The following is a 23,028-nucleotide window of genomic DNA, read 5'->3' on the forward strand; positions in this document are numbered from 1 at the left end:
CCTAAGCTGGGTGGTATGGAATCTGGGATTTCCAGGGTGGGGTAAATAGTGTTAGCCAGGTTGATGGAATCTCAGATATGGCACCTGCCTGCTGACTCTGTGAGGGGAGGGTTTGGAAAAGGGTCGTGCCCTCTATCTGCTTTTCTGTCTGGGAGAAAGCTGTTTCCTAGCTCCCTTGATGGTAGACACTTCAGTTCTTCCCTGTATGCCACTGTGCTGGAGCTCAGAGGGAGTGAGTCTGAATAAGTCCATGTGTGGGTTCTTTAAGGGAAACTGTTTGGGACTCCAGAAGATTCTTCTACCAACTCAATTCCCATTGGTTTTTGCAGCCAGGAGTTATAGGGACTTCTTTTTCTGGCACTGGAACCCTGGGCTGGGGGACTTGGTGTGGGGCTGGCATTCCTTGATCCCAAGATATCCCTCCTGAGTTTTTATCTGCTACCCATGGATGTGGGACCAGCCTGTTGCGCATCTCTACCCTTCCTACCAGTCTGGATGGATGCGGTTTTCTTTAATTCCATAGTGGTCAGCCTTCCATTCAACTTGATTTCTGATCGTTCTGAGGGATTGTGGTTGTTTAAAGAGGCGAGCCATGTTTACCTATGTTGCCATCTTGAGCAGAAGTTTGCATTAAAAATTTTTTTTCTTTTATTGATGTAGAGAGAGGAATTGAGGGAGAAAGGGAGAGAAACATTGATGTGAGATAGAGAAACATCCATTGATTGTCTCTTGCACGTGCCCCAACTGGGGTTGAACCCACAACCCAGGCATGTACTCTGACTTGGGAATTCAACCAGCAACCTTTGGGTTTTCGGGAGTATGCCCAACCAACTGAACCACACCGGCCAGGGCTCCTCTTTGCATTCACATCTCTGTTTCATCCTGGCTCCTTGTGAACTCCTGTTCTTTGCTTGTTCTTTGTTTCCCTCTGTATGCCTAAGATTCTTAAAATTTTATTTCTATTCTGTCTTCTGTGTCAAGACCCCCATTTTTCCTGCCTGTGATACTTTTACATGTGGATACACTATTTCACTGTCACTGCAAATTTGACATGTAAGCTGACTGTAGTTTTCTGTTCTTCCCAATCTACTGCTTTTTAAAATAATTCTCTTATATTCCTTCTTTAATTAATGCCTTTATCTTCCTAGTCACTGAGGCTGTGTTACGTGACTCTTTCCCATTATCACTAACACTCTGCCTTTTATTATGAGAAGGAAACTGAAAAGCAGTACAGCAGGCAGGCTTCATTTGCCCTTCTGTTAAGGCTTTACCACAATAATGTCATTATCCACATTTGAGAAATACAGAAATGGCATTTTAGAAAATCCTCATTGTTAGTAAGAAATAGAGCTGGGATTCTAGTTCACATCTGTTTTATGCTAAATCCTTGCATTTTCCTATTATATCATCCACCTCTAATCCTTATGCTTTAAATTCTTCAGTATCCTTCTCTTTGCTTTTGTTAGCACTGCTGACTAGTTTATACCTTAAGTGTATGTTCTGAATAATTTTTGTCAGTTCCTTTCAGGATCTGTTCTGCCTTTCTAGGGCTATATCTCTAACCATCCACACATACTAAATTTAATCATATGGAATCTTTCATACTTTAAGTAATGTGAAATACATTGTCAGTTCTCTGTTATGTACCTTTGTATCTCTACTGTTGTTAACTTAACCTGAAAAAATATTTCCTTTCTTTTCCTTTAAGAGTTAGCTCAGGTGCTACCTTCTCTGTGAATACTTGCTCAAACACTACAAATCAACATTTTCCCCCCTATTTCCACATACTTGGTATTAACAATTATTTCATTGTGTTTTATATTAAGTTTGCTTACCTGTTTGTCTTTTTCTACTGGATTGTAATTATTTGAAAATAGGCATGTGTTTACTTTATTATTTTTGTTCCCTTAAGGTATTTTGCTTAACTCTAAATGTTGCCATCTAACTTGCTTTTTTTAGGTCTTATGTGCTATTTGTGACAGTTTATTTTAAGACTTTTATATATTTAAAAAAATCTATTACAGGTTTTCTGAAGTTTGTAGCCACCATATGTTACCAGTGTTTAGTTTTATTATCACAACTGACTTAGAACGTAGGATGGTGACTTCTTTTGAAATGTTGAGGGTCTTTTTTTTTTTTTTAATCCTCATCTGAAGACATACTTACATGGTTAAGAGAGGGAGGTCAGGAGAGAGAGGAAGAGAAACACTGATCAGTTGCCTCTTCTATGTACCTGGACCAGGGACTGAACCCACAACCCAGGCATGTTCCCTGGCCAGGTTTCAAGCCCCTAACCCTTTGGTCCACGGGATGATGCTGCAGTGAACTGAGGTATACTGGCCAGGTGGGTCTTCTAATTTTTAAAACATAAAGGTTAACATTGTCCAGGTATTCTTGATATTTTTCAATTTTCTGAGCCTGGTAGTAGTCTTACTAACTTCTTGACAGTGTTGTTAAGGGACAGAGCTTCTCTATTTTGTATTTTTTCCATGATCTCTGCCCAGACACCTAGTAGATGGTAGATGGAAGGTCATCTAAGACTCCATATCAGCAATACTATATTTCACCTAATTGCAAATTTACTTTTATCTTTTCTCGGTCTCTGCCTAGGATGTTTACCCATCCCTCTACCTGATCAATCTGTATGTGAATTCAAGATTTTTCATTTGTGTAAAGTTCAAATGCTGTTGTTCAGGTTTGAAATATTTTATCACTTACCTTTCCAAATTGTTTTGAGGATTCAAATTTCTAAGAACATAGCAGATATTAAATACATGTCCATTCCTCCAGTTTTACCTCATCACTCCAAAACTAGTCTTTGTTTATATTTATTTAGGGTGCTAGCTGTCAGTAAGTTAAGTTGAGATATATGTGGCATCATGGTATAGAATGAGGCAGTGACAATTGTCTTTCAGCATATTTTAATGTTGATGCATTGGGATATTTTAAAAAATTAATTTAAAATGCTTTTTTTTTTTGAGGGAATAACACTGTGTTCCCATCCTTCATGTAGGAATTAGGTGTCAACTTGAATGAAAGGATGGAAAATGCATTCCTTTGTAAATGTCTGAGGATCTGTCATGTTAAGATTTCCTAAAAATAGTGACATGTTAAATAAAATTGTATTCATTCATCTCAGACCTTTGGAAATATTGTGGTTATGAATCATAAATTTTAGTATTACTATTGTTTTAGCTTATCCCCAATGTGGTGTAAATGTATGAGAACTATTGGGTGTATTAGGAAATTCATACTTGTCAACACCTCTTTCGATAGTGTTTTTCCCTTGTTGTCTGATGAAATGGCTTTTCTTTTAAGAAATGTTTAATTATGAGAATGCTCATATTAAAATATCTTGACACAAAAATCGTCCTATGAATTCTGGTTGTTTGTTACTGTGCTTTTAAGGTCCCAGAGAGGTTTTATAAACTTACTGGATCTGCTTGAATCTTGGTTACTTGTGAGTTTTGGTGTTTTTTCAGGTGATTTCTAGTCTTTAGGTCTCAGAAAATGGGGTCATTTGGGTTTTAGATGGAATGAATTGGAATGTATAAGGGTGAAGCTTCAACCCATCTACTCAGAGTTTCTCAATGCTTTGAAGAGCTAAAAAACTCTGGTGCAGCTAAAATGGAGTTGCTATATAGATATTACTTTCTGACCTCAATCTCACCTCAGAACCTCTTCTTTTTCTGCTGTTCTCTGTAACTGCTGTTCTTAATCTTGAATCTCTTAAAACCTACTCACTCCCTCTCTTCACTTTTGAGCAAATGACTTGTGTTCTTCAGAAGTGCGGGAAAAGTCATTGAGAAAGAGTTGCCTCATGCGTCAGCCTTCTACCTATGTAGAGCATTTTCGATTGTACCTTTGCTTACTGTTTTTCTTCCTGATCAGACAAAGGGGTGTTCCTTTACTGTATGCTTTAGAACCTGTCTTTATTCCATTTCCTGCCCCTTTTCAGTTTTAGACAGTCTCTCCCTTGACATGCTATGTTGACGTTTCACCCATTCTGGAAGAACCAGAACCAAGGAACCACAGAATACTTCCAGAGGAAATGTTCTGTGGTCAGTGCATTTGGGAAACTGATACAGCTGGAGAAAGGCTTATTGTCACTAGTTATTGCTCTCACTACTTTTTCACCTTTCATTTACCCCTTAATTCCTAGCTTTTGCCTTTCAATATGACCACTATAGAAATTCTTTCAGTAAGGTTACCTGACTACCAAATATAACAGTTCTTACTTGGCTGCTGCTCCATTTGACATTGTTGCCCATTCCTCAGTCCTTGAAACTTCTGTTCTCTTTTCTTAGATGTTCTTGGTCTTTTTTGGGGATCTCTTGCCCTCAGGAACTCTCCCGACCTCTGTCCTTGATTCCCCTCTTTTACTCTACACGTTGCCCCTTGGTGATCTCACATATCTTCATTACTTCAGCTATTCCCTAATCACATTGTACTCCAGGATATATTTTATTATTTTCCCAGTTCTATATTCTCACTCATTCTAAATATTAGCTTCTTTTAAACATATCTATATGGCATAAGACTTTAAATCTAACATGTGTACAGTGAACACCACATCTTTTCTTTCAAACCCATTCTTTCATTTCATTTACACACATCTGTACATGGTCATTCACAAGTATATGCCCACTATTTGTCTTGATTACTGATAACCACACAGTTACTTCATTTTTGAGCTCTTGACTCTTCCATCTTCCTTATTGGCCATATTCTTCATCCACTGAGATCTACTGATTGTGATACTTTGAAATTGTCTTCACTTTTCATATCACTAAGTTTAATTTAGGCCTACCTTTATTTTTTATCTGGACTATTATTATTATAGTTTCTTATCTGGTTCCTTGCTAATGGTCTTACCTTTCAAACTACTACCTGGGAATTATCTGGATTCGTTTCTAGTTTGTGTTATCTGTTCTTTGTCATTAGAGCAAAATCCATGTATTTTAGAAAGGTATCTGAGGTATCTCCCTCCTGATTACTGCGGCAGACTTACTGAACTATTTGCTGTACAATACTCTTTCTGTTGCTGCCTTTGAACACTCACTTTGCTTGGTGTGCTCTTCTCTCGACTCAGCAAACTTGTCTTTTAAGATTCAGTTTAAATATACGGTTTTATGATCTAATTAGACAGCTTTAAGCATTAGGAACACAACTTTTCTCTAGAATTTACATTGCTCTGATAAATGTATATGTAACTTGTCTTATAGGACAGTTTAAGTCACACGATAGACAGTTAATATTTTTGATATGTGGATGTTCTAAGCTTTGGGGGGGGTACGGAATTGGGTTCAAGGCACATTCTATACCTGTGGAATGCCATTCTGTGACCTTCTAGAACACAGTGGCTATGCTTTATATATCTTCTCCATGGTGCCTAGCACAGTGTCTTATGTGTTAGCTATTCAAATGATTGACTGAATGAGCCCAGATTAAAGATTAGCTGGTGAGATGAGTCTTTGATCTAATATTAGTCCTCAAATTTAATGTTTTCTACATTTTTAAAAATTTTTGTTTGTTACAGTTGCATGACAAAATATCATTACGGAAAAATATTTGAAAAATCTTAATATATGTTAAATTTTGTAATTGAATTGGTTATATGAATAACCAGTCCCCTGTCCCCCTTCCCTCTGGCAACCATCAGTACTATTCTCTGTATCTATGAATCTGGTTCAGTTTTGTTGGTTTGTTTGTTTTGTTCTTTAGATTACACATATAAGTGAAATCATGTGGTGTCTGTCTTTCTCTGACTTAATACACTTAACACAGTACCCCCAAGGTCCATTCATGCTCTTGGCAAATGGTAAGATTTCCTTCTCTTTTATGGCCAAGTAATACTTCATTGTATACATGTACCACAACTTTTTTTATCTACTCATCTACTGATGAGCACACAATATGTTTCTATATCTTGGCTATTGTAAATAATGCTGCAGTGAACATAGGCGTGTATATATTCTTTCAAGTTAGTGTTTCAGATTTCTTCTGAAATACACCCAGAAGTAGAATTGCTGTGTCTTAAGGACCCTGCGCACTGTTTTAATTTTTTGAGGAACCTCCATACTGTTTATCACAGTGGCTGCCACCAATTTGCATTTCCACTAACAGTGCACTAGGGTTCCCTTTTGTCCACATCCTTGTTAGTACTTGTTTGTTGATTTATTGACAATAGCCATTCTGACAGGTGTGAGGTGATATGTAATTGTAGTTTAATTTGTGTTTTTCTGATGTCAACCCACATGATTATTAATGGCTGCACACTGTTGTATGTATCATGATCCACATAACTGTATTCCTACTGATAGATATTGTACTTCCTTTTAAAAATAATAATAAAACAATGTGATAAATTAAAAATTTTTACTTGGTTGATTTTCTCTTTAGCTATAATTCCTAGAAGTAGGAGTACCAGGTCAAAAGTCATGTTTATTTTTAAATTTTGATGCATACTATCAAACTATTCTCAAGAACAGTGTTCATAGTATTACTTATTTCTGACAAGCATTGTAAAGGCTGAACTGAATAAGTATCAGTATTCTAGGAGTCTTGGAAATTTATGTACCTATAATTTTAAGGTGTTACATATAATTACCTTATGCTGACTTCATGAAAATGTATTTGTTTAATTCTACCATAGGATAAAGCTCTTATTACTAATTGATTTTCATTTGGCAGGTTCTAGCATTACACATGCTACATATTCCATTATGATAGTCAAATTACAAATAGGAGAACCTGTATTTAAAAGAACACTTATGTAAATCTCTTAGAAGCACTAGTAATCAGCTCTTTTTGGTTTCATCAGTTTGATTCTGATTTATTTAGAATATCATTTTCTTTATTGGGTATTTTTCTTTTTTTTTTTAAAGATTTTATTCATTTTTTTTAGAGAGGGAAGGGAGGGAGAAAGAGAGAGAGAGAAACATCAATGTGCGGTTGCTGGGGGTCACGGCCTACAACCCAGGCATGTACCCTGGCTGGGAATCGAACCTGGGACACTTTGGTTCCCAGCCCGTGCTCAATCCACTGAGCTACGCCAGCCAGGGCCTTCTTTATTGGGTAGTTTTCAGAGGACCCAGTTTGTTTCAGAAAATTTGTAAATTGTGATATTAGACTAATTTCAAAGTAGTACTGATATTTAAATGTGAAATTTTATAAGATGAACCATGACAGATTTTAAATAGGTGAGTTTCTGAATAATTCAGAAGTTGATTTTATTTTGATAATAATTGACCACATTTGGCTATGCTTGAAATCTGGGAAAATAACCCATTAAGTTAAAAAAGATTGTAGAAATGTGAACTTGGAGGTTCGGGTTAGCCATTTGACTTCTCCTTTCTGTCTCCTCACCCTGTTCCTCTTTATTCTGTGTTGTTTATGAACACTGAAGACTAGTAAAAATAGCACTGCACAGGGCTGGTCTTTATATCCATGGGTCTCATCTTTTTATATTTTTTTAGATTGTTTTATCAAGGTAAAATGCTTGCCTATTCCTTCCCTTTTCCCACATCGTCAGTGTCCCCTCTTTTACCTTCCCAAATAATTCACTGCTTTTTGCTCTTGCCAAGATGCCCCTCCCCCAGCACACACTCACACAGTTATATACACACACACAAAAACGCTTGCTTACCAATTTTGGACTTGTATCTTTTGAATTAATCTCAACTAGGCTCCTTTGTCACTCCAGAGAGGGAAGACTAGTAGTGAAGATGGGAGATTGGAGTTGTAGGTTTTGGAAAAAATTAGATAAGGTTAAGATTAATATTAACATTTTATTTCCCATTTTTAAAAATTGATTTAATTCGGTGAAGGGCAGTGGAGACTTGACATGGTCAATCTGGTTGGATGTCAGCAGAAAAGCAACTAAATAAAACTTTCCTTCTCCTTTTTTCTTTCCACTTTCCTTTTTTTTCTCCTTCTCTTCCCATCTTTTTCTACTTTCTCTTCTACTCTCTTTTGTCCTGGCTGAAAAGTGAAAGATGGATTGCAGTCAAGCAAGATGAATCAAGTTGGTCCATTGAGATGATGTTGTGAGTAGAGATGATGGTAACTTAGACTAGGGTACTGAGAGTGAAATGAGTAGAAGTCATTGAATTTGAGAGCTATTTAGGATGTAGAATAGACTCCATGACTTGTTGCTGCAAAGACATCTGCATTATCAGAAGGATAGTTACTTGTGACATAATTTATCTGATCTAGAAAGAGACAATATAGAAAGGAAAACAAGAGTTGAAAAGGAAAGTCAGCTATTTAGGATGTAAAATAGACTCCATGACTTCCTTGCTTTATAAGGAAGTAATTGATTTCCTCACAAATTGTTTGAAATGATGATTGTAAAGTACCACTTTTTACCGCTGTCTGATCTAACCGAAACAAGGGGTTGGCGAATTTTTATATGTCAGTAATTTAAGATCAAATCAGGAATGCCTTATGTTTTGAAAACATCACTATTAGATTTATCTTGTGGCAAGACAAAAGAATGAGGATTAGTCTTCTTTCCAGAAATAGAAAAAAAAAAACTGAACGAAATATATAAAAGAATACTTTTCAAGACATGAGATATGAGGCATGGGAGGAATCTGATCCCTGATTGGTGGAAAATAGATGAGGTGAGCTCTATGATTACTCCAGCTTACTGCCTGGAGAGAGTTTTCCAGACTTGGTGCCTGGAAAAGGAACTCAGGTGGGACCTGTCTAATTGAGGATACCAAACTGGAAGTTCACAGAGGCCTAGGTGGCTATAGTTCATAAAAGAAAGTACTGGAGAGGAGGGAGCTCATACTCAGAGGGAATTTGGACACTTGCAGATGGGTCCCGCGAGTCTTCAGTTGAGTATTGATTAGAAGATAGGAGTGAGCAGGCTGCTTGAACTAGAAGAAGAAGAAGTATCTGAAAAGATCACTGGAAATAAATCTGAGAGCTCATACAAGGTCAAGAATAGTTCCTGTCCTTACCAGCTGACATGGAAAACATAATTCATGAAGTATTAAATAGGCTAATGGGTGGCTTTTTGCTTCAGTATTAGGGCCAGTAGCCTTAGAATAAATGCTGCCCTAGTCCTTCATAATAAAGCTTAAAGCAATACCTGAGAGGATCAGACTAAGTTTTAAGTAGTCTGACTGCAATGGAGAGCAAAACTGAAGAAGATTTATAGGAATAAAGAAAACTCAGCATCCAGCAGGCTAAAGTAACAATATTTGACATCAATAAAAAATTAGCAGATATGCAAAAAAGTAGGAAAATTGGATTCACGAAGAGAAGAAAATGTAATCAATTAAAAATGACCTAGAAATGTCACGTCAATAGTGTAAGAACATGAAGTCAGTTTTATAACTATATTCAATATGTTCAGGAAGGTATAGGAAAGATTAAACATGTTAGCATAGACATGAAAGTTTAAAATCCAAATTGAACTTCTAAAATTTAAAACTACAATATAGGAATGAAAAATATATTGGATGGAATTAATGGCAGATTAGACATTGTATAAGAAAAGATTAGTAAACTTGAAGGCATAACAATAGAAACTATCTAAAAAAACAAAAGTGAGCTGTGGGATAACTTGAAGCATTCTAACACTCTTGTATTTGGAGTACCTGAGCCAGGGTAGGGCAGGGGTGGGCACATAGAACAAATATTTTAAAAAATGATGGACAAATGCCTTCTAAATTGAATAAAAACTATAAACCTACAAATCCAAGAAACCCAGAGAACACAAGCACAAAAGAATCATGGGAAAAACATAAAACTACACCAAGGCACACCAAATAAGAGCCAGAGGAAAAAATACCCATTTTTGAGCAACAAAGATACAAATGGCAGCATATTTCTTGTTGGTTGCAATGCAAGCCAGAAGACCATTGAGCAATACCTTTATAATACAGGAAGTAAAAATATTTCAACTTAGAACTCTGCTCTTGGGGAAAATATCTTACAAGAATGAAATCGAATGAGTGCATATAAGTCTGGTAAAATCTGAGTAATACTGTAGTTAATGTGAGCTGTTATTTTTGGGGAAAGATAGTGAAGGGTACTACTTTTCGTGAGCCTTAAGTTATTTCAAAATTTAAAAAGTTTTGATAACTTTTTAAAAAACGTACTTTTTCAGATATACAAGAATTGAAAGGATTCACCATTAGCAGAAATATACTTCAATAGATGTTAAGATATTGAAGTACTTTAGGAAGGAAAACAATACCTTGTGGAGATATAGATCTATACAAAGAAATGAAGAATACTAGAAATAGTAACTGCATGAGTAAATAGTCACGCACTGCTGAACGATGGGAATACATTCTGAGAAATGAATTATTAGACAATTTTGTCATTTTGTGAACATCGTAGAGTGCACTTACCCAAACCTAGATGGTGCTACTACACATGTAGGCTATAACATATAGCTTATTGCTTCTAGGCTATAAACTTGTATGGTGCGTTACTGTACAATACAACATGAGATTAAGTTAAGTACAAGAGAAAATTATGCAGTCAAGACATGGTAAACATTAGACATAAGAGACTACTGCTGGTGTAAAAAGCAAACCTTTACAGGGAACTTTTTTTATAAGTAGAAATAGTATAGTCTAACGATAAAATATAGTATAGTAAATATACAAACCAGTAATAGTTGTTTATTATTATTGTGAAGTATTGTATACTGTATTAATTGTACATGCTACACTTTTATATGCCTGGCTGCATAGCAGGTTTGTTTAGCCCAGCGTCACAACAAGCACATGTGTGAGTGCTGTGTTGTGCTACAACGTTATGGTGTAACTAACTAGTCTATAGGAAATTTCAGCTCAATTTTAATCTTTGGGAACAGTGTCATATAAGCAGTTTTTTGTTGACCAAAATGGTGTGTAACTGTATAGGAAACTTTCCTTCTTACTATTTAAGTCTCTTTGAAAGATAATTGACTCTTCAAAGCAAAAATAGTAACTGTATTTTAGGGTTTATAACATATGTAGAAATAAAATATATGATGACAGTAGCACAAGGTCTGGGAGGGGAGAAATGGAAGTATAATGTTGTAAGCTTGTTGTAGTATATCTGTAGTATTTTAAGACTATGATAGTGAATATTATGGACTGCATTGTTTCTCCCCCAAATTTGTATGTTTAAGCCCTAACCTTTAATGTGACTATATTTAGAAATGGGGCCTTCAGTGTGGTATTAAGCTTCAGTGTGGTCTTAAGGTTGGGGCCCTAATCCAGTGACTGGTACCCTTAAAAGGCGACAGATACCAGGTGCACGTACACTGGAAAGGGCCTGTTGCTATGAGGACACTGCAAGAAGATGGCTGTCTGAAAGCCAAGGACAGAGGCCTCAGAAGAAAGCAGCACTACTGGCACCATGGTCTTGGACTCCTACCTTCAATTTCTGTGAAGTCACTCAGTGTGTGCTATTTTGTTACGGCTCCAGTAGCCTAAGATGGTTGCTGATACATACTTTAAAACTGAAGGCAACTACCACAGTAATGGAGAGTTAAGCTAATAAGAGAGAGAGGATACAATTTAATGAAAGTATCAGTTGATCCCAAAGAAGGCAGAAAAAGGAATGGGGAAAAAGGAACACATGAAACAAACAGAAAGCAAATAGCAAGATGGTAGGTAGATTTAAACCCAAACAAAGCAATAATCCTATTAAATGTAAGTAATCTAAACATCCCAAGAAAAAGGCAGAGATTTTCTGATTGGATTTAGAAAAATTGAACAAGATCTAACTATGTAAAGATAAGAAATTTACGTTAGACATAAAGACAAAAGTAAATTAGAAGTAATACCTTGCACTAGTCAAAAGAAAGCTGGGATAGCTATATTCATATCAGACATAGTAGATTTTAGAGTAGAAACTATTACCATGGAAAAAGTATTATTTGATAAAGGTAAAGGGGACATGGGTATACCATTTTTAAATGTTTATGCACTGAGTGATAGGGTTAATAAAAATAGACAAAGACTAAATAGAATTGCAAGGAGATATAGAGAAACAATGCTAGGAATTTTAATACTTCATTAAAAAATTTATTTATTTTTAGAGAGAGTGGAAGGTAGGGAGAAGGAGAGTGAGAGAAACATTGATCATCAGACTTCCGCATACCCCCGGGTGGGACCTGGCCCACGACTCAGGCATGTGCCCTGATGGGGAATCAAACCAGCCACCCTTTGGTCTGCAGGATGTCACTCAACCTGCAGAGCCACAGCCACACCAATCAGGGCAGTATTCCACTTTCAATAAAAGAAGAAAGAGACGGAAAATCAGTAAGGAAATGAGAGATTTGAACAATTCTAACTACCACTTTGATATTTATGGAACACTATGCCCTACAACAACTAAAGACATTTTTTTTTTAAGTGCACATGGGATATTGACTAAGACTGACCAATTATAAATCAGAGAACAAGTCTCAATAAATTTAAAGAGATGCAAACCACACAAATATGTTCTCTGACCATGATAAAATTAAATTAGGAATCAGTAGCAGAAAGATCTTTGGAAACTCTTCATTCAAGTATTTGGAAACTGAATTACATATTTCTAAATTACTCATGGGTCAAAGAAGAAGTAGAAGGGGAAATTAGCCCTGACCAGCATGGCTCACTGGGTAGGCATTGCCCCACAAGGCACAGACAGAAGGGTCATAGGTTTGATTCCTGGTCAGGACACATGCCTGGGTTGCGGGCCAGGTCTCCAGTTGGGGGTGTTTGAGAAGCCACAGATCAATGTCTGTCTCGCACATTGGTGTTTCTCCCCCTCTCTTTTTCCCTTTCTTCCCCCTCTCTAAAAATAAATGAAAACATTTTTTTAAAAAAGGGAAGTTAGAAAGTATTTGAATTGAATGAAAAGGAAAACATGTCAAAAGTTTTGGGGTGCCACTAAAGCAGTAATCAGAGGGAAATTTAAAGCACTAAAAGCCTATGTCAGAAAAGGACAAATGTTCTCAAATCAGTGCTCTCAGCTTCCACCTGAAAAAGTAGGAAAAGAAAAACAAATTAAAGCTAAAGAAAGCATAAGAAATAATTAAGATCAGAGCAGAAATAATAGGAAACAAAAACAAGGGAGAAAAAATGAAACCCCAAACTAGTTCTTTGAAAAGATCAGTAAAATTGGTAAATAGCTACCCAGAGTAAGTAAGAAAAAACAAGATAAAAGGCACAAATTACCATTATCAGGAATGAAATAATTGGCATGGTTAGGTTGTACAGATGTTAATAAGGACACTAAGGAAATATTATGAATTATTGTATGGCAATAAATTTGATAAGGGATGAAACAGACAAAGCTTTGAAAGACAGAAACTACCCAAGTTCACTCAAGATGTAATAGATAACATGGCTAGTGTTAAATATTTTGAACAAATTGAAGGCCTGGATGACTCCACTGGTAAATTCTACCAAATATTTAAGGAAGAAATAATATAAGTTATATACAAGCTTTTTTAAAAATTGAAAAGAAAGAAATACATGCTAACATCATTACTATCATAGCAAAACCAGATGAAGACTGCATAAAAAAAAGAAAACCAGTGTGTATCATTTATATAGATATACAGATTCTTAAAAAATTTTAGCAGAATGAATTCTAATGGAAAATAAAAAGGATAATATACCACAACAGAGTATTGGAACTTGTCCTGGTAATGTAAAGTTGGTTTAATATATAAAAACTCATTGATGTAATTAATCATATTACCCAACTAACACCAGATGATCATCTCAATCGACAGAAAAAACATTTGACAAAAATCTATATCTATTACTGGTAAAAGATCTCAGCAAACTAGAAATACAGGGGTACCTATCTCCTTAACCTGAAAAAGAGCATCTGGGAAAAAAACGACAGCTAATATTATGCTTAATGGTGGAAAAGTAAATACTTTCCTCTTAAGATCAGAAGTAAGGAGAGAATGTCTGCTTTCACCATTTCTATTTTTACTGGGTATTTTAATGTAATAAGACAAGAAGAAATAAAAGACTGGAAAGAAGGGAAAATGTCTTTTACAGAGAGACATGATCATTGGAAGTTAAAATATAAACATCTGTAACTAATAAGATAAATAAGGGAGTTCTGTAAAGTCTCTTGGTGCAAAATTAACACATACAGTTCAGCTTTATTTCTCTCAAATATTGTGCTGAATGGTAACCTCCAAAAGATGGGTTCATTCATAATCCTTGGATCTTGTGAATTTCACTTCATTTAGAAAGAGTCTTTGTAGATGGGATGAATTAAAGATCTTGAGATAAGATCATCCGGAATTATTCAAGTGGGTCTTGACTCCAATAACAAGTGTCTTTATAAGACTGCAGCTGAGGGAGATTAAACACAAAGAAGGTGATTTGTGGATAGGGGCAGAAATTGAAGTAATGTGGATGCCAAGGAACGCCAAAGAATGTTGACAGTAACCCAAAGATAGGTGAGGCGTGGAATGGATCATGCTCTAGTTCCTCTGGAGGGAGTGCCAACACCTTGACTTTGGACTTTGGGCCTCCAGAAACTAAGAGAATAAATTGCTGTTGTTTTAAGCCATCAGGTTTGTGGTAATTTGTTAAAGCAGCCACAGGAAACTGATGGCATAACATACTAGCAGAACTATAAAAATTATGCAACTTACAATATCAGAAATATAAAATAGGTATCACTCTGATAAAATGTCTGTAGGTGTGTACATTGGAAACTTAAAAACATTTCTGAGAGGAATTAAAGAAGACGAAGTAAATGGAGATGTGTATCATATTCATGGATCTGAAGACTGAATTATAAGATGTCAGTTCTCTCCAAATTGATCTATAGATTCAGTATAGTCTCAAAATTCAGTAAGCTATTTAATAGAAATTGATAAACTCAGTCTAGTATTCATATGAAAATGCCAAAGATCTACAAACCAAACCAGATTAAAAAAAAGAAAAAATGCAAGACTTAACAATACCTGACTTCCAGACTTACTGCACAGCTACAGTAAACAAGATAAAGTGATATTGACATGAAGGTAGATTGGCATCAATGGAATAATTAACTCACTTATTAGTTGATTTTCAGTACACTAGTAAAGGCTATTTGGTGGAGACAGAATGATGTTTTTAATAAACAGTGCTGGAATAGCTGTGTATATGCAAGAAATTACTGATATACAAAACTTAACTCAGTATGTATCATAGACCTAAAGGTGAAACCTGAAATCACAAAACTTACAGAAGAAAACAGGAGAAAATATCTGTGACCTTTGGTTAGGTAAAATGTCTTTACTACAACACCATATACATGACTCATAAAAGAAAAATTTGATAAAGTGGACTTCATCAAGATTTAAGAATTTTTGTTCTTTGAAAGGTAACTGTTAACAGGATGAAAAGACATAGACCTGGAGAAAAAAGGATTTCTGTCCAGAACTGTGAAAATTTCTTAATAGAAAACAAAGCCAATAAAATTGGTAAAAAATGTGAACAGACACTTTACCAAAGAAGATACAGAATGGCAAATTAGTCATTTGGGAAATGAAAATTAAAATGACAGTGAGATATCACTATACACATATTAGAATTTCTGAAATGTGAAAGTCCTACCAAATCTCATGTTCCCAAGTATGTAGAGCAACTTGAGTTCTCTATACAGTGCTGGTGAACATACTGAAATAGTAAAACTACTCTGGAAAACAGCTTATCAGTTTTTTAAAAAATTTTAAAAAAATCACTTATGTATGTAAGATTAATTTATATTAAATTCTAGAAAACGCAGACTACTCTAATAGGGGCAGAAAACTGGGTTGAACAAAATAGTGGAGCAGAGAGGAATGGGAGGGAGGAGTTTAAAAGGCTTGTGGAAACGTTTTTGGGCAGGATGGATATATTTCATTATCTTGATTTGGGTAATGGTGCCATTATTGCCTGCCTATGTCAGGAGTTATCAAAACTTATATTTTAAATCTGTGCAGTTTGGCAGAAGGGGACCCTCCAATTCCAGGAAGATCTGCTGTGGAAAGTAGCTATTTCATAGTTCAGATAGTTCCAGCCAAGATGGAGGCATAGGTGGAAACCCTTCGCTTCCTCACACAACCAAAAGGAGGATAACAACCAATCTAAAATCAATGTACAACCAGAAGTGCCAGAAAATCAAACTGCAAAGAACTCCTACAACCAAGGAATGAAAGAAGTAGTCAACTAGAACAACCAGACCCATGCACCAAGACAAAGAAATAGGGCCCAAATCAAAGAACAGAGAAAAGCTTCAGAAAGAGGCTAAGTGATGAGGAGGTAGCCAACCTATCTGATGGAGAATTTAAAGCCCTGGTAATCAAAATGCTCACAGATCTGATTGAGCTTGGTCAAAAAATGAAAAAACAAAGGAAAAACACCCAAAATGAAACAAAGCAAAATATTCAGGGAACCAAGAGTGACCGGAAGGAAACCGGGGCTCAAAGCAATGATTTGGGACAAAAGGAAGAAATAAACATCCAACCACAAGAGAATGAAGAAACAAGAATCCAAAAAAATGAAGAGAGGCTGAGAAACCTCTGGGACAACCTGAAATGTTCCAATAGGAACATTGTATAGAAGGAGAAGAACAAGAGCAAGAAATTGAAAACTTATTTGAACGAATAATGAAGGAAAATTTCCCCAATCTGGTGAAGGAAACAGACTTCCAGGAAATCCAGGAAGCCCAAGAGTCCCAAAGAAGTTGAACCCAAAGAGGAACACACCAAGGCACATTATAATTAAGTTACCGGTGATTAAAGATAAGGAGAGAATCATAAAAGCAGCAAGAGGGAAGGAAAGAGTTATCTACAAAGAAGTGCCCATAAGGCTATCAGCTGATTTCTGAAAAGAAATCAGGCAGGCAGGAAGGGGCTGGAAAGAAATATTTGAAGTCATGAAAGGCAAGGACCTACATCCAAGATTAGCCTATCCAGAAAAGCTTTCATTTAGAATGGAAGGGCAGATAAAGTGCTTCTCAGATAAGGTCAAGTTAAAGAAGTTCATCATCACCAACCCCTTATATGAAATGTTAAAGGGACTTATCTAAGAAAAAGAGGATCAAAACTATGAACAGTAAAATGACAACAAACTCACAACTATCAACAAATGAACCTAAAAGAAAAACAATGAAAGCAAAAACTAAGCAAACAACTAGAACAGGAACAGAATCAGAGAAACAGACATCACATGGAGGGATTTCATGGGGAGGAGGAAGGGAGGAATAGGGGGAAAACAGTACAGGGAAGAAGCATAATTGGTAGGCATAAAATAGATGGTGAGACGTCAAGAATGGTATAGGAAACAGAGAACCCAAAGAACTTATATGTACAACCTATGGACATGAACTAAGTGGGAGGATACTGGAGGGTTGGGTACAGGGCAGAGGGGGGATAAAGAGGGAGAAATGGGAAAAACTGTAATAGCATAATCAATAAAAATACTTAAAAAATAAAGTAGCTATTTCATGAAACTAAAACCACAGTTTATTATATGTTAGTTACATCTAAATAAAGGTGTTAAAAATCACCAGGTCATGTTTCATTCAGAGAGTAGAAAGATTACTGGTGACAACTTATGAAGCCATAAGACAGGTAAACAAGTAGAGCTCATTATAAGGAGCTGTACCATGGAAGATATGGTATGGTTTTGTAAATTTACTGTGTGATGACAAAGAAACCTGACCAATATTTAGGAATATAATGATTTCTCAATTATTCACTTCACCTTCAGACAGCTCTTTTTCTTATATACCTTTCTGACAGACTTGTTGAAATACTACATAATATTTTGTTTTCTGTTTTCACTTCATATAAACCTCTTTCTGTACTTTCTGTCTAATTAAGAAAATATGTAATAGCCGCACCTTTAATTTTGTTGCATGAATTAAATTAGGTTGTTAATTTAGGGGACTGATATATCATGGTCTTAAATAGTAAGTCATATGTAGTAGAATCCAGTAGAATATTAAATACTGTGTCACTTTAAAACTTCCATGGAATCAAATGATATTAGGAAAGCATAAAATTGTGTTAAACTTGAGTTAGAAACCTCATCAGAAAACATGTTCATTTGTAAAAAGACCTTTATCAGTCATTTGTATGTAGGAAATACTGTATCATTGTGGTAGGGTAGGATGTGTGGATTGAAACACTTATTATTTCATTTAAAATATGATAAAATTATAACAGTGCTTTTAAAGCTGAAGGTCACAACTCTTGATTTAGTATATTGCTATCTAGAGTATAGGTCGGTGCCATTCAAATGTTAGGGATGTCAGTTTGTAGAACTCACTATATAAAAAGTATTTGGTTGTTTTTGGCATGAAAGATGCAGTATGAATTTAAGTATATGAGAACCCAGAACTCCATTTTTATTGATGAACTCTCACAAAGAGAATGTTATTTAACTTGATGAAGCATAGGTTTCTTTCAAATGTGCATTTATAGCTGTTAAAAATATAAATAAAAATTAGGATTAAAATATGAATAGAAATTAGAATAGAAATATATAGTAGAAATACAATTACCTGTGTCTTTAAAAAATATAAATTTAGTGATGTAGGAATATACGTAGATATTTAGAAAGGCATTAGCTTCTAAATCATAGGTCAGAAATAATAAAACTTTGATTTTCTTTCCACTCTCCCTTTTCTAATTTCTTTTCTTTAGCGTTTTTGAAGTTAGACAAATAATTTATGTAACCCAAGTTGGAGTCTTCCTTCTAGATATAACCATCACCCCTTAAAGCTAAGATAAATGGTTTATTTTCTGATGAATAGGTAGTTCATTGTAATGTCATCAGTTTATTTACCACTTTTGCCTTATATTTTTAAAAAGTATTCTTAGCATACATAATAAAGGTGTGTGCCTATGCTATTTTACTTTATAAAACCGTTATTTATACTTTAAAACAATATTAAAGCAGTTTTAAGAGTACATCTTTCTGTTGTAGTTATTTTAACTGATTTTATTATCAAAAAGTATTCAGTATTATAATTTATCATTGCTTTAAATATTTCTGATAGTTTGCTGATATGACTGTAGGAGTTTATATTATCTGTCAGTAACAATAGCACTACTCTGTTATTCCTAGATTTTGTTTTTTGTGTTGTACCTAAAATTCTTTTTTTCTGGTGTTTAAATTCTTTGACTCAAATACTCAGGGCTGAATAAAACAAACTTTTAAACCACCCATTCAAGGGAAATGCCTTGCATCTTAAATCAGGACTTAAAGGAGAGAGGATTTAGAACCCTTTTTTCACTTCTGAATTAAAATTCACTGTTAGGTAGATTCTTTGCATTTGTGGTTGTTGAAGTTTCTAGAAGTTGAAGTTCAGTGTGCAAATTTTTAGTTTTGTTGTTTTTAATAACTTGTGTTATAAGTTTTGAGGTCCTCTATACTTTGTTAGAATGATATTTTATGTGATTTGTTTGGCAAAGGTAGAACATACTTTCACTTCTCATTTCTCATTTATAGGATGCCTTAAAGTAGGCTTTCAGATAAATTTAAATGGATTTGTTTTATAGAGAAACTTGTCTCTCAGATCAGATAGACTGCTCTTCACAGTAAACGTAGGGTATGTGTGAAATAGAAATGGTGACATTTATTTCTCAGGAGCATGCTATTAAAAAGTTTTGCATGCATATATAATTTTCTTTGTCTAAATCTGGCATCTTTTAGTAATCTGTTAATCCTAAAGTCCTCATCTTTCGTAGGCATTCTGAACTCTTTCACTAAGATACTTGATTGCTTTTAAAATGTTGACTTTGTTTTGTCAAATAGGTTTAGAATTAACTGGTACAAACAGATGTAGCTCAGAAGTTATTCCACCAGTAGCCATTTGTTTCCTACAATTAGGTATTAACACATCAGTGAAATGCAGTGGTTTATTTTCTACTCCAGAAATTAAAGAACTGACCATACTTTTAAAGAATGTGCCACAGTTTTTGAAAACTTTAGAATTTGGAAGGTTTACTGTGTATGTGTCTGAATGTGTATGAGAGATAGAAGGAGATTTTATTTTTCTCTTTGGAAAATATATTTTGGCTTAGGACTGATTCTCCACTTCCTCCCCACAGAATTTCATGTCTTAGATGTGGCAGTAAAAGAGGTTCATTTGATATATGTAGAATATTTCTATTAAGCTCAGATTAGAGTTTAAAATTAGGTTAGCCTGTTGATTTATCTTCCAAATCTTATATTTTGAACTCTAACTTGACAGTTCCAAGTGTCATTCATATCAAATAGGAAAGTTTTCTTGGGTTCTGCAGTGATTCATCCATTTTCTGATTTTCTAATGATTAGTTCTAGAATACTTCTGAGTTATTAAATTCTTTGTGTCATGATTCAGTCCTTTAAACTTAGTTTCTATGCATAAATAAATTGTGACCTGAAGTATGAACATACTGAATTATTTCCCTGGTTGACCCTACTAGAGTTTGAATTCAAATGATGTCACTCATGTTATTGGTTATTGAATCTTTATCACACTTAAACATGTAGAATTTAAAATGTTCACTATTTCAGAAAAATATTTAGGATATTAATTTGTTTCACATGGACAAAAATATAGTCCATTTGTGAATTTGAAGTACTCTCATATGTTCTACTAGTTCTTAAAGCCAAAAGTACCATGCCACTTTAATATATAAATGTGACATAGCACAACTGTGGAGGAATATTTCAAATGTAATCTTATGGTAAAATATTTTCAATATAATGTAAGTTACATGTGATACTTTACATGCATTGGGGCCTTTATTTTAGCTGTATATCTTGATTTTTCCCACATTTGCCTTGTTTATAAGTATTTGTTTTGTCTTTGTTACTTAAATACATGGCACCATATTGTTGAGAAAATGTCTTAAGTGCTTATAAAAAAGGAAGTGATTAATTTTGGAATAAAGGCAGTTTTGACTTTAATACTGGTAGAAATGGTTTAAAAGTATTAAATTTGAAACTTGTTGCTCAGTTTTGAGGTAGTCTCAACCTCCCAGTTCTCTAAAATGTGTTAGGATAGTTTGGTAATGATGCGTATTTGACAAGAAAGGCAAATTTTACATGTTTTTGAGGTTAAACTCTGCAAGTGAAATGATTAAAATTCACAAATTTGATATAAAAAAATCTCTCAAGAAATTTAATCATACCACTCCAAATTATGGAAACTAAAAAACACCGTTAAGTTTTTCAGTGAAATATTTAATCAGTAAATAAAACACTGTGGAATTATGCCTCGTAGATTCAATGTTTTTTTGGACTTAAAGTGTGTTAACTTACTATATTTGATTTTTAAATAGACACCAAATCCTACCGCAAGCGAGTTTATTCCTAAAGGAGGATCAACCTCCAGGCTGAGTAACGTGTCCCAGTCAAATATGTCTGCCTTCTCTCAAGTTTTCTCTCACCCATCCATGGGAAGTCCTGCTGCTGCTGGATTAGCACCAGGTAAGTTGAGTAACTGTTTCCAGTGAGTTCCAGATATCAAATCTGTAAGCACCATTTACTATTAGTTTATCAGAACTGAAATTGTATACTTGGATGATTCACATTTGAACACATTGTGAGTTTTATGTTCTAGATTTTGGTACCATAGTTAAAAAATTGAAAGCAGAGTTTAAATGTGAGCAAAAATTATATATCAGGGTGTTTAAAAGCACAGAAATAAATTTAAAGAAGAAACTCGTTCTTTAGGAAAAATATCTATCTGGGTTTAGTATTTCCCTTTTTAAGAAGTCAGTGATAATGCTATTTCACTTAAAAACTTCTCTAAGATCATAAGAAAAAAGTATTGATGTATAGATGTGTTTCAAAAGTCCTTTTGTACTAAATTTCTAAATAACATTCTTTATTATTCAAAACACATGTTTAGATGTATTTATTAACTTTCAGATGTTTGATTATAAATCTGTAATAGTAATTTTTAATTGGATAAAGTATTATAAACAATAGTAGGAAGGAAGTATAAAAGTATTAGGGGTCATTGAGGTAGGGAAAACAGTATTTCTCAATTGTTTTCTTCCAGGTTTACCCATAATGACAGAAGAATTTGAACAAATGTACTTAGACCCCAGGGGTTCTGGGGAATGGTTCATAGTGACCCTTTGACAACTTTTTTTAAACTTCTCTCTTTTATCTTAAAAATTCATGCAACTTTTACATTCTAATTCATGACATAAACATTTATTATAATATAAAAATATGAAACAATTTTTAGATAACATCAGCCATCTCTAGTGGTCTCTACCTTAATCAGAAAAGTGAGATATGCAAAACTACATTGAATTATCATAAGTGCTGAGCAGGTTATCTTGTGTCTGTAAAATATGTGAGTTCTCCACACAGATTTTGTACGTATATTAAATGAAGCCAAAATACTAACTAGATCAGCCTGGAACTAGCACTGCCTGCAGGGCTTAATCAAATTAGTAAGAAAATCATTGGTTTTGATGCTGGTATGGAATCAAGGACCTTTTGGGGAAAAATGAGAGAAGGTAATGATGACTTTATGGAACAGAATATTCAGTTTAGCATGTAAAGTATCAAGTATACTCAGAGACTAAGTAACCTTGTGTTGCCACGGGTTTATCAGTACTTCCTTCCCCTACCTTTCTCTTTCACTCTTCCTCTCCACTCATTTCCTTCAACCGTTCAACTTCTTTCCCTTCACATGTCCCCTTACCTTTTCTTCAACTTTGGCTCTTTTCAGGTTCAGTTAAATTTGTAAACATTTTCCCTTCTTCCCTAGAGAACAATGTCAGAATTGAATATCCCTGGTAGCCTAAAAGTTTTACTTGTAAGTAATGTGCTACTGTGATTTTTCTCCCAGTGAGGTGTGTTCACATTGTGTACATGAGCATAATTTGCATGTCAGCTGTACCTTTAAAATTTCTTAGAGATTGTCCAGACTTCTGAGAAGTTTTTATAAAGTGCTCAACAATGGTATCCATATACCAATAGAAAACTTTGGCTTTTGTAATTAAGCACCAATATGTTTTGACATAATAACACATCTTCCTTTGTTTCAAAAATAAATATTTTG

At 34.7% G+C, this 23,028-nt stretch overlaps 1 protein-coding gene across 8 annotated transcripts in view; it reads left to right on the forward strand.

Annotated features, from left to right (window-relative positions):
• The window catches only part of PAN3 (poly(A) specific ribonuclease subunit PAN3), a 136,714-nt gene that overhangs the window by 46,985 nt on the left and 66,701 nt on the right, over positions 1-23,028 (forward strand). For all 8 annotated transcript variants that reach the window (XR_004901420.1, XR_004901421.1, XM_036018355.1 and 5 more), the window contains one exon: positions 21,287-21,434. Coding sequence is in view for 6 of the 8 variants with exons in the window: in XM_036018355.1 (XP_035874248.1) it covers positions 21,287-21,434 (148 nt within the window). In the remaining 2 variants the exon portion in view is untranslated. The remainder of the gene's footprint in view (positions 1-21,286; positions 21,435-23,028) is intronic.

This window comes from Phyllostomus discolor, chromosome 2 (genome assembly GCF_004126475.2).
Source record: "Phyllostomus discolor isolate MPI-MPIP mPhyDis1 chromosome 2, mPhyDis1.pri.v3, whole genome shotgun sequence".
In the NCBI taxonomy this organism is placed as follows: Eukaryota; Metazoa; Chordata; class Mammalia; order Chiroptera; family Phyllostomidae; genus Phyllostomus; species Phyllostomus discolor.